Genomic DNA, 17,198 nt, shown 5'->3' on the forward strand with positions numbered 1-17,198 from the left:
GGGTCCCAGCGACCTTAAGTCGATCTGGATCTTAGCGCCGGTAGCGGTCCGGTTTCCGGATCGTTACACCAATAGTGACTTAGGTATTTGGTTTTCTCCATGGTGATGTATGGAGATGGTGGTGCAACTCCCAAATACGTGGTTGCATGTGTGTCAATAGAGCTCCAATGTTTTCCTCCCTTTATGGGAATTGTTGCTTTGTCTAAGTTTAATTTTCTTTTCCTATGCTTCAATATGTGTTTCTATGGCTTTTAAGACAGTTGAGAGATTCCTCCCTTTATGGGAATTGTTGCTTTGTCTAAGTTTAATTTTCTTTTCCTGTGCTTCAATATGTGTTTTTATGGCCTTTAAGACAGTTGGGAGATCCGATCAAGTTTAGTGGTAATTTTTTTTTTTTTAGGTGATCAATGAATATAATGGGAAGAGTGTGAAGATAGGATGTACCAAGTATGTTTTTGGAGTTGAACCAATATTTGGATTTAGAATTTCTATATTACGGGCTTCAGGTGTGTTTTATTTTTACTAGATTTTAAACTATATTTATGTATGTTATCTCTTCTATTTTTTTAGTTTTAATCTCTTTTTTAATAAATTTTAACTGTAAAAAAAATTAAATAATATTAAATTAATTATATTATTAAAAATATTACAATAATTAAAATATTATAAAATAAAAATGAAATTTGTCAAGATTCAATTTAAATTCCTCAAATTTAAAATTCATAGAATTTTTTCAATTCGATTTGAGAGCTCCAACGCCCGGAAGAGGATGAGAACTAGCCCCCCAAAGGTCCAAACCGACCTTTCCGGGTCTAGATTGACATACTGGCACGCTTGATGATGCATGACTAGTGGTAAAGTGAAATCTTCCTTCTTCCTTTTTTTTTAATACTACACAAAAAAACAGGAAAAACACATAAACGTCATAATCCACCATATGCCCTTAAAGTGTTGCCAACACCTGCTACGTGGGTCCCAATGAAAAATCATTTTTACTTAGAATTCTCTGTTTGTATCTAATCAGCTCTTACAGTTCTCAAATGTATTATTTCCTATAAAACATGTTCCAGCTTTGGTTTATTTGTTGTTGTCTGAAACTTCGCTTCCTGTCCATTTCTCTAAATACGTACCAGAAAATCAAGATCCATACCCACCTTTGATTTTCTTTCTTTTTGGGTTTTATCTCTTTCATCCTCCAAAAGGCTTCCATCAAAGCTTGGCCACACAGATTGTTCAAGTTTAGAATTCTATATATCACTATGTATTTTCTCATGCAAATCCTTTCTTTCATTGTAACAATTTAAAATTCTTGATTGATTTTGCTTGCCACCCTCATGAGGATTCCTTTAGTTATTGAGAGGTAGAGGTAGAGGGAGAGAGAGAGAGAGAGAGAGAGAGAGAGAGAGAGAGAGAGATTTCAGTCTTTCAAGAAAGACGTATTGGCATTTTCCTCCATCAAAATCGTATTCTCTTGTCAATTTTCCAAGTCTCTCTCTTTCTTTTACAATTATATTTGTTTTTTCTTATTTTTTCTTTTTTGCTTTTGGGTTTTGGTTTCATTAATTATTAAATGGTTGCCGAGAGGTACCACTTCTCACGTGCGGTTGTGGAAATGGCTTGGATCATGCTTAGGATTGACTACTCAAGACTCTTTTGGCTCCTCTTTGGTGTCTTCTCTTATGAAAATCATGAGGGAAAGCCTCGGATTTAGAGCTTGATCTTCATCTCTTTTCAACTCATATAGTCATACATAATTACACATACATATAAATCTTCTCTTTCATTTTTATTTTAATTTTTTACTTTTAAACTCTTACCCATCAGCCAGCACAGGAAGTAAAGTTCAAAAATCTCGCAAGGATTTTCCAAACTGAAGCTTTTCAGACAACTCTTAGCAGAACCAGCAAGTTGTCCCATCTAAAGAACATGTACAGAAATCAAGTTGGATTGCCGGAAACGGACGCCGACCATGGCTATGTTGAAACCGAACCTACTGGCCGGTACGGTCGGGTAAGTTCTTAGTATCTTTCTGTGCATGTACTTGCTTATCTTTATGAATATTTTAGAGTTTACCAGACATGGTCTGAACATGATAGATAATAGTTTACTATAATAAATAGTATATTTTTAATTATTATTATTATTATTATTTATTTTCAATTGGATGTCTTCTAACTGGATTTTCAATTTTCTTGAAATTATTGCATAAAGAAATGGTTGATGGTAGAGTTTTATTTTGTTTGACTTAACCATTGCTGCAGAGAGTTCTGGAGTAGGTCTTTGTATTTATGCTTTGTTTTTGTCGTTTAGTAGATTTCAGTATCTTACTAGGGCAGACCTGCTTTGGTATTGTTAGAGATATTGTTGAAAGAGATAATTTGAAATTGATAATTGGCTATTTTATATACTTAAAATATATATCAAATTTATCTTGAAAACAATTTTCTGGGTTTGAACAAAATCTATCCACCTGATTTTCCCAATATAAAAACGATTTAAATAGATTTTTTAAAAAATTTAATTTGGATGTTGTTTATAGTTATGGCCTCAAGATCACTTGCATATTCTTGATGATCATTACTTAATTGGGTGATCATGATCATGAAGAAAGAGGAAAACAGACAGCAGATTGTTTAGTCACATTGTCAAGCTGTTATAATTGGGAAACCTGATTTGAATGGATTGTAATATAAATTCTTGGTGATATGCAAGTCTTAGAATTCATGCATCAGAAAGAAATAAGAGGAAGATGTGTAAGTGGGAAGGATCATAAACTCATTGCCTTAAAGGTTTTATGTTAATTTGGTGCAAAATCTTGAGTGTGTTCTTTCACAAGGTCATCAAGAAAAAGGCTTTATTCATGGGAGCTAGCCCAGTAAGCCCAATGTGGAAAATATTCACACTTGAGGGAGATTGTTGGGAATATACCAAGTGTAAGAACTGGAAAAAGATAGGATCGAAGAAAGACACAAGTGAAAAGTACCAATAAATCCATTGCCTTAAGGTTTGAGGTGGTTGTAGTGTCAAGGCCACGAGTGCATTCTTTTATATGGTCCATCAAGAATGATAGGATTCTTCTTAGGTGCATTGCAAGCTTTCCAAATCTCTAAACAAACTCAATGGTTCAAGTTAAAGAAATGGAGGAAGCAAACTAATGTTAGAGGCAGTTTAGGAGTTTGAGTGCTGTATCATAGTTTAGTTTCATTTACTATTCAGTTCTTGCATTTATAATTAAATTTCAACAAATGTTAAAGTTGTTCTAAGCCTTAATTTACTTTCTTCCTCAGCATTTGAGAAGCAATTTTGTTCCTTGGTTGTTTTGGCCAATGGACTTTACTTCATCAGTAGCTGATTGACATGGTTATGGTTGTGGTTTCCATGCACAGTTTGAAGAAGTTCTTGGAAAAGGAGCAATGAAAACAGTCTACAAGGCAATTGATGAAATGCTAGGAATAGAGGTAGCATGGAACCAAGTAAAACTCAATGAGTTGCTTCGTTCACCCGAGAACTTGCAGAGACTATACTCAGAGGTTCACCTCCTCAGCACCCTCAACCATGATTCTATCATCAAATTCTACACCTCTTGGATTGATGTTCATCGAAAGACCTTCAACTTCATCACTGAAATGTTTACTTCAGGAACTCTAAGGGAGTAAGTAATCTTCTTCCCATCACTTCAAGTTTACTTTGTTTCACCTGATAAACTTTTTGCCATTACTGAAATGGTTAATAATTGTCTTACATGATGCAGATACCGTAAAAAATATAAGCGAGTAAACATTCGAGCCATTAAGAACTGGGCTCGTCAAATCTTACAAGGACTTGTTTATCTACATAGCCATGATCCTCCAGTAATTCATAGAGACCTGAAGTGTGATAACATCTTTATCAACGGTCATCTTGGACAGGTCAAGATTGGTGATCTAGGCCTTGCAGCAATCCTCCGAGGTTCTCAATCAGCACATAGTGTCATAGGTACTCATTAATTACTATCTCATGGAAACTCATATGTGATCATTTCAGCTAGTTATATTGTTCCTAAATTCGCGGTAACATTTGTTAGGCACCCCAGAATTCATGGCACCAGAATTATATGAAGAGGATTACAATGAGCTCGTTGATGTATACTCATTTGGCATGTGTGTTTTAGAGATGCTCACATCTGAATACCCTTATAGTGAATGCATTAACCCGGCACAAATTTACAAGAAAGTCACTTCGGTAAGTTCCAGTTCTGATGCCAGGATTTATAATTGTTATCAAGCTAGAGAATGACATGCATACCATTTTTGTTATGCAGGGGAAGCTTCCTGCTGCGTTCTATCAGATTCAGGACTTGGAAGCTCAGCAATTCATTGGAAAATGCTTAGCAGCTGCATCAAAGAGGTTATCAGCAAAAGAGCTGCTGCTAGATCCATTTCTTGCATCTGATGAAGCTGAACCATCACCTGTTACAAGGTCTAGAGATCAGAAACCATTTTTGAATTGTAGGGAAATGGAGAAGCTACAATTGAGCAGTGATCCAACAAGGACGGACATGACTATCACAGGGAAGCTCAACCCTGAAGATGATACCATCTTTCTTAAAGTACAAATCGCTAATAAAGATGGTATGGCTTTTTTTCTTTATTGTTTGCGTATATTCTGCAATCCTTAGAGAAGGTGGCTTTAATATGTTTGTATGATTGGCTGGTAGCTCTTGAAAGATAGCTCTACTTTGCTACCTTGCAGGTTCTCTAAGGAATATATATTTTCCCTTCGACATTTTACATGATACGCCACCGGATGTTGCAATGGAGATGGTCAAGGAACTGGACATAGATGATTGGGAGCCATTTGAAATTGCTGAAATGATTGATGGGGAGATTTCATCTCTAGTGCCAAACTGGAAGAAATGGGATTTGCCTCGAATTGAAGCTTGTCATACATTCAACTATAAAGAAGATGATGGGGCTAATCATCCTTTTGACTCTTCCTCCTCTTGTACATCATCTCAAGCTTCCATATCAGGATTAATTACACATTTTCTTCAAGGTATGCGTCTTATAATTCCTTTAACTTGCTGCAGTCTTGAAAATTATTATGCAGTTCCTATTTCAACCATAAATTGTTCCCTGTCCTACTCAAATACTTGGTTAGTTATTACAGGAATTGTCTAGATTCAGTTTTGGTGGCCTTAAAAGTTACTCAGATGCCAGATTAATCTACTAGAGCACAAAGTTTTGTTCAATTGCAACATAGTTTTATGACATTTACCAAAATACAAGTAACTTTTGTGCTGGGGTTGTCGGTTCCTAGCAATGCCTTGGAGGCAGGGTAGGCTGTGTAACTTACTAGACAGTGCGAGTAGAGGCTTATATTGAACTCATATGCAAAGGAGAGGCATACCAATTTTTGAATGCATTTGATCTTTGCCTTTAATGTCCAACACTAGTATTTCATCTCCTTTACTAGTCGTTGTGCTTTTGGAAGTATATTCTTTCGCTTGTTGCTTTAGTTTTGATCGAACAATCTATTAAGTTTCATAAATGCTATGCTACTATTTGTATATTCTCATGCTATGAAGAGCTTAGCCAGTTATTTGGATTCTAGAGATTTGCAAGAATTCAATTTAATTGATTTCGTTTTCGCTAATTTTTTATGTTTGAAATAAAAGAACTCAAAAAGAAAATTTTATCTTAAAAGAAATAAAAATGGGACAATTTATCAAAATTTAACCCAATTCTTTTCTTGAAAATGATTTATTCTAAACAGGGAGCAAGTCTAGGTATAAATTGGGATACAATTGTTTGGATGCTATAAAATAAGCACCTTTTAGAATCCCATGACAAAGAGACTAACTACAAGAAATTCAAGCTAGGATGTAGGTTGAAATTCAAATCACAATGTCTATTTGAAACAATTGCTGTTGCAGATGATTTCTTAGATGATACCAGTTCTCAGAGCTCTTCACACTCAGGATCATATTCCAATGTGAATTACATTTCTGGTGATGATCACAAGTTCGATATGCCCACAACGAAAAGAGATCAGAAACCTCCAATGAGGACTCAGAACTCAACAAGATTTTGTCCTCAAGACAATTCAAGTTCTTACATTGGCCAGGCAATTGCTAAAGATGCCTACAAACACTGCAAGCTTTTGTTGGAGTCACAGCATGGAGCTTCTAGCTCTAAAAACAAAAGGGTGGTGGACAACCGTAGATTAACAAGGAACCGTTCACTCGTAGATATTCGTAGCCAGTTACTTCACCGGTCATTGGTGGAAGAAGTGAACAAGAGAAGATTGTTCAAGACTGCAGGATCTGTCGAAAATGTCGGTTTCCAGGCACCCCCAGAGGATTCTAAAAGGATGGCACAGAGGAATTCGTGCAGAAGAAAATAAGAATGAGCTCTTGTGGATAACAGAAGTGAATAGAAGAAGTAAATGTAAATGATCATGATGACTTGTCCCCGAAAACGACGTAAAAGGAGAATGATCAAACTACAAGCTGTGGATATTTTTGAAAATGAATGGGAATGGAAGGCCATATCATGTATTATCAAGAATACAATTAGGAGACAGGTAGAGTTTCATGCTATCCAATGTAGATATGCATTTATTTTGTGAGGTGTGCTATGTAAAGAGTAGAAATCTCTTTAGAATAGTAATGATTTTGTCAATAATTTAAAAAAATAAAGGATTGAACTTTGAATCCTGTCACCATTTTGGGGGTGAAATTGTATGACAGTTGATAAGCATATTCATCTCCATAATGAATCGTGCTAGTTTATGTTTTATATGCTTATAATTGATCAATTTTATTCTTTATACTGCTAGAATGAGTAAGAAATTCATGTGGGTAGAAATTAGAGGAGCAATCTCAGGGATGTGTAAGGATTGGTTGGATGAAACATAAAAAGAGTAATTTCTCCGATAGAAATTTAAAATCCGACGGAATTTCATCGCTATTGGAGATGAATACGGCAAAGTAACACTTACAAGAAAGATGCTATATGAGTTTCTTCAGAATTTTCAAATGTAAATTGCAATTAAAAAGAAATTGATAAGTGATAATAAAACCTTGGAGGTTTTGACCAAGAAGAGAATCAAAAGTTGAATCTTTTTGTTTTGATTTAAATGATGAATGTTGCATCATGTTACTTGAAGTCATGAACTGCATGCTGACATTTTGTCATTATAATGAAACTTAATAATGCAATTCAGCATGCTGTGTTTACCATGTTCTCATAATTCTTGTTTTGATATAATTGATTCTAACCGGGATTTGTGACCTCATAGTCTTGGAGACGACTCATTCTGATTCAGAGATTTATGTTACCATCCGATCTGCATGAATTATGATGCTTCCCATCTTCCTCTAAAAGGTCAAGGATTTAATCGAGAGATTTCAAGTTAGAATTTTAAGCCACAGGGATGCAGAATTCAGGATCAACATGTAATAAAAAATCTCGTCACACAACTTCATAAAAAACAAAACAAAAAAATCTTTGAGAAGGTTGCTCTATTATACCCCTAACCAACAAATGTGATTAAAAATATAGATAATAAAGTAAAAATTACTTTACTGCACTCCTAATTAACCAATGTGATTAAAAATATAGATAATCAAACGATTTCATCTTTAAGAATATCATAAGAAATTTTTAATAAATTAACTAAATATGAAAAATATCCATATTAGAACGCTACAAAGTTAAAGTTTCGATAAGTTGCTAAATCATGGAAAAAAACCAAATATTATTCATAACATCATCTTTATTCATTGGCTAATTGTAGCTGTTACCTTAAAAATGTTTTTATACCTCTAAACTCTAATTCTATTGTAGGAAGGTGTAATTACAATATATTTCTATTGTAAGAGAGTGTAATTACAATATAGGAAGGGTATCTAGTCAAATAGTCAAACCTAAATTATTATTTTCCTAAATTGTCTTGTAGAAATTTTCTTTCCAAATGGGCCGCAAGAATTTGACATTTAATATAGGTGAAATTAATTTAAAATAAATCTCACAAAATGCTAAAATACCAAAATAACAAAATTGGTCTAAATATAAATTGTATTGCGCGTCTACATGTGTTGAAAATTATATTACTTTTCGTATTCTCCCATGTTTTTCAATTATAGTTCTCATCTTGTAAGTTTTAAATTAAACGATAATAACTTGATTTGTTACGATTTGGAATTTTTCATTTTAAATTTTTTAACTATCTTATTATTTTTTTACTCGTATCACATAGCATTGTGCAAAAACACTAAAACCTAGAAAAAAAAATCATCCAAGTTTCTGACTTTCATACAAGTTGGATGAAATGATAAGAAGCAATGCAATGGAGAGACTGGAGAAAATTTAAATGCTGGTAGTGTGAAAACAACAAGTCTCAACTGGTGCATTTGCATGAAAAGTGACTCATCAAGTGTATGATCATGGGCATAGTTCCCAAAGGTTTACTGGGCATTTGGCAATTGCCCAATGCATCATCATGTGGTCCTCATTGCTTGCTTTCACATACCTGGTATGTTATGATCTGGTGCAGGGTGGTCCTGGAAGAAATCTAATTGAATACAAGAGACTTATCAAACTCAAAGGGTTTGAAAAAAAAAAAAAATTACACTCACTTCTACATTTTAAGGTTTATACATTGTAACAACTGTTATAAAATTGTTGCTTTAATGTTACTAAAGGAATAATTTAGCAACAACTGAAAATTTTTATAAAGAAATATATAATAATATTTAATAAATATTTAATAAAATTATAATTTTAGTTGCATTTTTTATCTATTTACGAAAAAATATGTAAGCTATTTTTTTTATTATAGCAGTAAAGACAAATACAACGATTTTTGAATTATAATTATTAATTTATAGTTATAGTTTAATAATTTATGACTGCTGTATTATACATTTTTTATAAGAGTGACTGATTTTCCTCAGCCACACCATAGGCCGTCACTTTTCTCTCATGACTTAGGTTTTGTGATCAGAGTCCCATTGGATTCACTATCCTGAATGATGTTAAATCAGAATGCTTTTTTGATTTGGAAGGCCCAGAAAGTTTTGCTAGGCATTGCCATAGATATTTTTCAATTTGTTTTTATTACTCAATTTCTCTGTTTTAAACTGCAACCTAAAAGTGACCTAAATATTTCTGTAGCTTGTTTCTTTCCTCAATACAGCCAAAAAGGTTAGAGAAGACACACATCATATCTTTCCCAGGAAACACTCAGAAAGTTGATAATATAGGAGATAGAAAATTAGGCTACAAGCCTAAGAAAAATTTGTTGGGTTGTTAGGTAGTGCTGCAGCTATAATTGTTTGCTTTAATGGCTTTTCAGAATTGAAAACTAGAAAAGTGAATAGAACTTTTATTGTGAAATAGTGCATCATTGAAGCAGCTTGGCTAGAAAGTGTCTATCTCATTTAAGTTGTGTTAAACATTTGGGTAAACTATAATTTAGACTGCATATTTTAACAAACAATCTATATTAATCCTTATATTTTTAAAAGTTAACTATTTGGTGCTTGTAATTGAAAAAAAAAACCCAACATATTAGTTTTTACAGTGAAAATGCAATTAAGTTATCATTGTTATATTATTTATTTAAGGATTAATTTGATGTATATATTTAAAATATAGTGGCTAAATTGTTCAAGTGTATAAAATTAGGGACTAAATTGTAAATAGTAATAATAACAAATTGTTCAAGTGTAATGAAACTTTTTAAACCAAATAATGAAAACATATCCAAATTCAAAATCACATAAATAGTAATAATAACAAAAAGGCAATGCTAGATGCCATGCAATGAACTAGATTATGCACAGTTAACTCATGGTAGATCAGCAAGCTTAACAAGACCTACCACCTTAATCATAAAATTATATATCAAGGCTACAACATTGTTGGTCCTGTGTTAATGTAGGAGAAATTAATCCGATCCAACTGTTTTTGCTCTAATAGATTAATGAAACGCTAACTGGCCTATACTATGCTATGGCCATGTTCGGCAATGCTACTTGTTTTAGTAGGCATGTAATTATTCTGCTACTTTTCATTATAATAATCTTCTGTGGTGAAATTTTAGTGGAAAAAAAGAATAGCCACTAAAAGTGTATTAAAATTTCTAATATGTGAACATAATTTTTAGTATAAAAAACTGCCCCTAAAATTTTTAGTATCGTAATTTTTGTGACGACACAGTGACGAGTTTGAAATTTGTTAAATATTTTAATAATTATTTTTATTCCTACAAAATTATTTTTTTATAGTGTTAGTAAAAAGTTATAAGAGATAATTTTTCATAAATTATTCTCTCAAACTCTAAACGTTAGTATTTTCACTAATTCAAAATATTAAATACTATTTTCAAAATTATTATTCAACAGAACCTGTAAAGTATTGTGGTAGATGGAATGCAGGAGGTCTAATTGGGATTTGGAATAATTATTCTTTATGTTATTAGATACCGCTGGCATAGCAAACTTAAATATTTTTCTCAGTACCTTTTTGCATATGAAAAAAAGGCCAAAAAGAAAAGAAAAAGAAGCTAATTCTCCTTTCCATCTGGAACTGTATAGGATTAGTAAAGCAGTAGCTTCTATTGGTTGGCATGGATTCAGTGAAAGCATTTTGATTCATTCCTTAATATATAAATGATTCATTTTTTTTTTTTTAGCCTATGCTCACTTCAATTTTAGATTCATCCGTCAAATTCAATAGATGATAGTAACTTAAGAGATTCTTATTAAAAAAATTATAGAAAAAATCAACGAGTATTGATTTCTCTTAAGTGAGATTGAGAGTTCGATCGTGGAAATAGATTAGACTTAGAAATTGATTGAGGTAGCTATGGGAAAAGGTTGGATAGAATTAAAGTAATTATGGTAATTAATTGATGTTGCAACTTGAATGGCATGCCTATTAATCAAAGTCAAACTTTTGTTGCTACTGTTGTAGACACTCATAGCAAGATCATGCTCATGCAGTTGAGCAATTATCATATAATCCAACCACTTATTAAAACATTCTTCCAAGTATTGATTTCAGCTTTCTAACAGTAATTTTCTTTCCCCTTCTACTTTCAAGAATCCCATGATTTCCTGGGAACCAAGCAGAATGAACTGAGTGATTTCTTGGTTGTAATGTTAAAGAGCAGAAACAAATGTCATTTATTGCAGATGAGAGATTCTTATCTCCAGTTTCTACTTTGGTTTCTTTCCAGACAACGGAACTGATTCAGACAGAAACATAAACTGTACAATTACAGAATACATACATATGAATACCCAGTAGCTTAGTAATGCTTGTCTGAATTCTAAGAGGAAGAAGAACTTAAATAAAGCAGCAAAATTACATTAAGAAATCTAAAAAATTATTTACAGGCGAGGATCAGTCATGTGAAACCAGATTTCTTCAAATGCCTTGACTATAAGATGATGGTATTCTTTTGAATTGAGTGAAAGATAACAAGCAAGAAGCTCTTCTAAATCTTTGGATGTATGGATATTATTCTCTATGATCATCTCCATCATTGAATCTCTGAAATCTTTCTGTGGATCAACTGAGGACATAACCACTGCAAAGCTTTGTGAGAGAGTCTTGTTTCTTGAAGAAGCTGACAAGCTTTTACGGGCACAAGCCTGAATCTTCCTGCTTGCTATTCTTGGTGAGTTAACTCGAAGCCTTATCCCCATTGAAGTTGGCGAAGGTGATGATCTTTGTGAGATGGGCTTGGAATTTTTCTCTGGCTCCTCCTTCGTCTTGAAAGAAAGAGACCTGTTCGCTTTTCTGTCGTTCAGTTTAGAGGATGATGTTCTTTTGAACTTGGTGACTAGAGTCTTCTTCTCGCCATTGAATTTTTCTGGCTTGGTGAATATAGGAGGAAGCTCCAATTCAGAAATGGAATCGAACCCATCAATCTTCTTGGTTTTGCTCTTGAAGGATTCACCATTAACGTCAATGATAATATCAGTAGTTGAAGAACTAAGTTTACAGTTGCAAGAACCAGAGCAGGAGGCAACTTGTTTATCAAATGAGTAATGAGGAGCAAAATCATCATCATCATCATCATCGTCATGGTCGCCGGATTCAGATAGAAGAGATTCATGGAAGTCAGGCTCAGGGGATGTCTCAGGAAGAGGGCTAGAGTAATCTACAGGTGAGTAGACAGAATTGGCCTTTGCATGAGAGCTACCATTAGATGTTAAAGACGAAGAGACAAGCTTAGGAGAAGGCTTGTAGATGGTTTTTCTCTTGCTTCTTCTATTAGATGATGAAGATTTTCTCGGTGAATCAGGGAAATGAGTATCTGAGGCCTTAGTATTAATGGGTGAACTATAGAATTTATCAGCTCTATAAGGATCTGTGTTGAAGTAGTAAGTGTATCTTGGCTGAGAGCTGCTGGATTTTTGAGAAGATGTAGTAGCTGAGCATGATTTTTTCTTCAAAGATCTTTGAGAATTGCATTGTTTTCTGCCTCTGCTCATGTCTTTGAGCTTGTAAAACCAAGCATTTGGTATCATATCTGAAAATCTAAACCTGTAATTGCCCATCTCTTTAGTGGAACTTCACAGAAAATTGAGGATTCTAGGAGAATAAGAAATAAATAAATAGATGGGTTCATATAAGGAAAAGGGTAGATGGGATTTTGCTAGAAAAGTTAAGCAAGAAAGCAGGGAGAATCAAGAATGCCCAGCAACTGAAAAGATCTTGATTTATCAGAAAGACAGTGTCTGTATTACATAAACATAATCAGGATTACCATAATCTCAATAATTCCATTCTATAAATAAGGATATTTAATCTATTAATTGCCTTTTCTATTTTCTGTAAATCATAATATGCTAGTAAATAAAATGAGAAAATTTTCTATTTAATATCATATTATGAAAAAATATATTATTTGGTATCTCAATTTTAAAAAATTAATTAAAACTGTCTCTAAATTTAAAAAAAAAATTAATGGAAAATTTTTTTAATTAGTTTTTCATCAGTAGTTATTATTAAGTATTTTACAATTTAATTCTTGTAATTTAAAAAAATTCATTAATTGATATTTTAATTTTGTAAAAAGTCTACTAGTCTTTATGTATTAAGAGTGTTTTAGATTTTTTTATAATATTTAACACCTAAAATTATGGGATGGATTAATTAATAAATTTTTTAAAATTTTATTAGACATTTTAGTATATTTTTTAAAACTGAAAAACTAGCTAATAAATTTTTCTATAATATAGAGACCAAATAGCTATTTTTTTAATAAAAAATTATAAATATATATACATTTTGCTGTGGTGATTAAAAATAAAAATTTAGTAAAATTTAATTAAAACAAACTGATTTTTGGTAATAAAAATAAAATTCACTGAATCTTTTAGTAATGATTAATTGTAATTTTATCCCATTAGGGCCTGACTAGAAAAGAAAATTCCCATTTAGATTGCTGCAAGTTGAAGCATTGTGAAGCCTCAATTGGGTCCTAAAGAACACATTTTGTTAAGCTAAAGCAGAAATTTTAAACAGTAATAATGATTTTGAGAAAGGGATTTAAGGCCCATATGTCTAGTAAGTGCCTTTTCTTTTTTATAATCCCATGCTTGAGGAATGATGATATTCCATGCCTTGAATTGACCCACATGCCTTGTGCTAGACATCCAGTTTAATTCTGGTCCCCATTAGAGAAGACCACCGCTGAAAAATTACCCTACATTTCATTTCAAAGCTCTCATTACACAACATTTGTTTAATTAACTTGACTTATCTATTGGGTGATTGATTTAGTAATTCTTGCGATAGAAGTAGTTATATCAAAATTAAATATCAAAAATAATATAAGTGGTAGACATGATAAAGTATTATAATGAAAATAATTCAGTTAAAATCGAATGCTAATAATAGTATACATAATTGACATAACAGTTAAAGATACGTTACTCTTATATTATATTCAAATTCAAATTTTTACATATTTAATACTCTACTTAAAAAAACAAAAATTAATGTTTACATTGTATGTTTGATAACCGGTGAAATTCTGAGGCGCCAGATGGCTGCCACGTGGAAGTTATGTTCATTTTCAAGTGGTGATTGGATAGAGATCAAGTTGGATAAAAGTTTTTTTTTTTTTTTTTTTTTTTTTTTTTTATTGAGATAGACTGAAAGGTATATTATTTGTGTTCGAGATGAAAAGGTTATGGTTGTTATATATATTTACACCTTTTATTATTTTATATTATCTTATTAAATATCTAAAATAAAATGATAATTTATTAAATATTTAAATTAATAATTAAATACAAATTAATTATATTATTAATAATTTATTAAAAAAATAAAAAATAATTCCACTTGCTTTTTGTCAAATATATATTTACACTTTTTTATTATTTTATATTAACTTATTAAATATCTGAAATAAAATTATAATTTATTGAATATCCAAATTAATATTTAAATACAAATTAATCATATTATTAATAATTTATTAAAAAAAATAATAATTTAACTTACTGTACTCGAAATTTTACTAATTAAACTCTAAATTTTTATAAAATTATAATCGTATAACTTTGTCAATTTATAAAAATTCGGAACATAGTTAGTAAAATTTAAATACAATCCATAATATGTGTGTTCAATTTTTACTTTTGTATAATAAATTAATGATAATATAACTAATTTTTATTTAATTGTTATAGTTTATATAAGTTTAGATGTTCAATAAATTGTAATTTTAGTTTAGGTATTCAATAGGTTAATCTTAATTAATGTATGGTGTAAATATATTCAACTACTTTTTTTGTCATATCATCTTCTTACAAATACTTTTTGTCCCTTTTTCCTTTTGGACTCAAATACATCACCTACAATAATCCACTACAACTTGTTATGTTATGGACACTCTTTTGTACGTGTGAGTGTTCAACCAATATGATGTATTCTTATAAGCATTCAACCATTTAGTTAGAGGTCGGCCAAATCGATGTAATCAAACATATCCCAAATCTTTCTCAAATATTTGTGGTGAGGTCATCGAGGGCAAATTTATTGTTTCCTTCCCTCAGATTAGTCGGTGTTGATTTGAGTTAGCGTTGGACCCTATATCATAGGCTTACTATTTATTTGAATGTGCTAATCCAACCTGCGAATCGTAAGCGAGCACTCCACATGTTTTAATTAATGTGTAAATTTTAAAATTCCTATATATCCCTTTACCCTTTTTTGGAGGTAAATTCTAAAGTGCTATGGTACTATTTCACATCAACTAAGAGGTAAATAGGGCCGAAGAATATTAAAAGAATTTAAATTTCAAATGTTAAGCTAGTTTTTGAATTTGGGTTTGTAGATTTTACTTCATTTGTCTTTGCCATTTTCCACTTTATTGCTCTGAACTTGTTCCCCTACTCATCGTTCTTTCTCGTAAGCTTTTTTTGTGCTTTTAGAGACCTTGTTTAGGTACAAGAATTCTTTAACTGCTATGGCTCCTTTAGAATTTCTTGTAGTAGAAGATGTTAAATCCTCTATTACTCAGCTTTCTTTACATCAATTCATATTTTATTAGTCAGTACAAATATCTTTTTCATCAAGGCTCCTCTCACTAACGAGAGAATTGTGCTCTTTCCCATTCTCCTAGGAATGGCTTAATTGATGTGCAGTAAGGATGGATTTTGTTTTTTTTATATGAAGCAATATGAATTTGGTTTAGTCTTCCATTTCACTCCCTTGTTCACAAATGTTTTTAATTTTTTCGATTGTCCTCAAGTTGATAACTCCAAATTTGATTTTATTCATAAACTATTTTGAAATTATTAGTAGGGGCTGGGGTTTTGAACTTTCTGTTGACTTATTCAGGGTATATTTTAGGGTTACCAAAACTTCAAATAGGTTTTATGATTTTAGACAATAATTGAGAATGCCTTTATTGGTGGATCATAAAGATTTAATTAAAGGATAGATTAAACAATTCACTATAATAAAATACAACCTGACTCTAAGTATGAGAATTAGGGTATCATGTTGGAATAGAAAGAAACCCCTTTAGGTTGTAATAAATTTTCAACTTTGTCTGAGTTGGAATAATTATACTTCCTTTGTATGTCATGATGTTGAGTAGTAATTAGCTCTGTCTCCAGGCGATGATGTTTATACTGCCGAAATTATATCAGTTTCATAACTGATATCTTTGCGGTGGTAAATTAGTTTGAATTTAATTTGTTTTCCATTTTAGGAATTATCGTCAACTCTCATGGATAAGATTTCTCTTTCAAAGAAGTTCACCCCAACCAGGGCAAGTGTTATTTATGTGGTAGACCTTTAAGACTAAGAGGTAGCTTTCTGAGGTATCTAAGGGAATTTTAAAGAAAAGCGCCCATCCTATATCGATTTGCCCAGTTCCTTCCACCCATGCTCTTGGTATATCGAAGCAGCTAGAGATCTTCCAAAGAAATCTCTTTGTGAAAATAAGTTTTCGGGTGAAGAGACCATGTGTGATAAGGAAGAATTCGAAGAAGCCTATAACTAAAGCCTCAAGTTTTTCAGGGGTCATGACCCCAGAGAAAAGGTCCTTCTAAGCTCTTATCAATGTTCCTCCAAAAGATTCAATGCCAATGACTGCAAAGAAAAAAGCTCAATAAGCTTATTAGACAAAAGGAAAAGCGTCACTATAGTGTTAAGGAGTAAGGGACCTAACTGTGATTCCTTTTTGAGTGATATCGAGTCGATCTTGGGCTGCATATCGAGTTGACTCCTACTTTTATTGCTAAGTTACTTAGCACTAAAGTTTTTGAGAGTGCAGCTGATGCCACTAACCCTTATTTCTTGGCTATGGTGTTCAACACCATTTGGTTGACTCACCAGTCTAATTCTGAGGATTCCAAGTCCTCTGAGGATCTTTTCAATGATATTAAGAATTTTCCTCTCATGATACAATTGCTTGTGTTCTCCTATTGTCTTTCTTTCTATTTATTTTATTTTATTTTATTTTATTTTATTTACTTACTACTATTAATTGTCCTATCTTTTTAGGTTCTCAGTGCTATTTTAGAGCTCGAGATGAGAGATAGCTGAGCTCAAGAGGTTTTTAACAAGGAGATAGAAGAAGTTCGATGTGAAGTGAATGCTAAAGTTACTACCCATGCACTTGACCATATTCTTTGCAAAGAGCATGTAACAGGTTTGCAAGGGAGATACCTTCGT

General features: G+C 32.1%; 2 protein-coding genes across 2 annotated transcripts; one reads left to right on the forward strand and one right to left on the reverse strand.

Annotated features, from left to right (window-relative positions):
* Positions 1–1,059: 1,059 nt before the first annotated feature.
* Positions 1,060–6,779, forward strand: LOC110606444 (probable serine/threonine-protein kinase WNK4). The gene is made up of 7 exons (XM_021745246.2): positions 1,060–2,010; positions 3,387–3,652; positions 3,752–3,975; positions 4,064–4,221; positions 4,301–4,610; positions 4,732–5,034; positions 5,915–6,779. The coding sequence occupies exons 1-7, from the start codon at positions 1,927–1,929 to the stop codon at positions 6,382–6,384; spliced, it is 1,815 nt and encodes a 604-aa protein (XP_021600938.1). The 5' UTR covers positions 1,060–1,926; the 3' UTR covers positions 6,385–6,779.
* A 4,370-nt stretch (positions 6,780–11,149) lies between these two features.
* LOC110607025 (transcription repressor OFP2) lies at positions 11,150–12,741 on the reverse strand. The gene has a single exon (XM_021746067.2). The coding sequence runs from the start codon at positions 12,554–12,556 to the stop codon at positions 11,381–11,383; it is 1,176 nt and encodes a 391-aa protein (XP_021601759.1). The 5' UTR covers positions 12,557–12,741; the 3' UTR covers positions 11,150–11,380.
* Positions 12,742–17,198: the final 4,457 nt, after the last annotated feature.

The sequence above is a fragment of the Manihot esculenta genome, chromosome 18 (assembly GCF_001659605.2).
Source record: "Manihot esculenta cultivar AM560-2 chromosome 18, M.esculenta_v8, whole genome shotgun sequence".
Lineage (NCBI taxonomy): Eukaryota > Viridiplantae > Streptophyta > Magnoliopsida > Malpighiales > Euphorbiaceae > Manihot > Manihot esculenta.

What these genes read in the sequence shown, in the direction of transcription:
- LOC110606444 (XM_021745246.2), top strand. Translation starts at nt 1,927, where the DNA reads ATGTACAGAAATCAAGTTGGATTGCCGGAAACGGACGCCGACCATGGC. An exon ending in TTTACAAGAAAGTCACTTCG is followed by an intron (nt 4,222 to 4,300) that starts GTAAGTTCCAGT and finishes TTTGTTATGCAG; the next exon opens with GGGAAGCTTCCTGCTGCGTT. An exon ending in ACAAATCGCTAATAAAGATG is followed by an intron (nt 4,611 to 4,731) that starts GTATGGCTTTTT and finishes GCTACCTTGCAG; the next exon opens with GTTCTCTAAGGAATATATAT.
- LOC110607025 (XM_021746067.2), bottom strand. Translation starts at nt 12,556, where the DNA reads ATGGGCAATTACAGGTTTAGATTTTCAGATATGATACCAAATGCTTGG.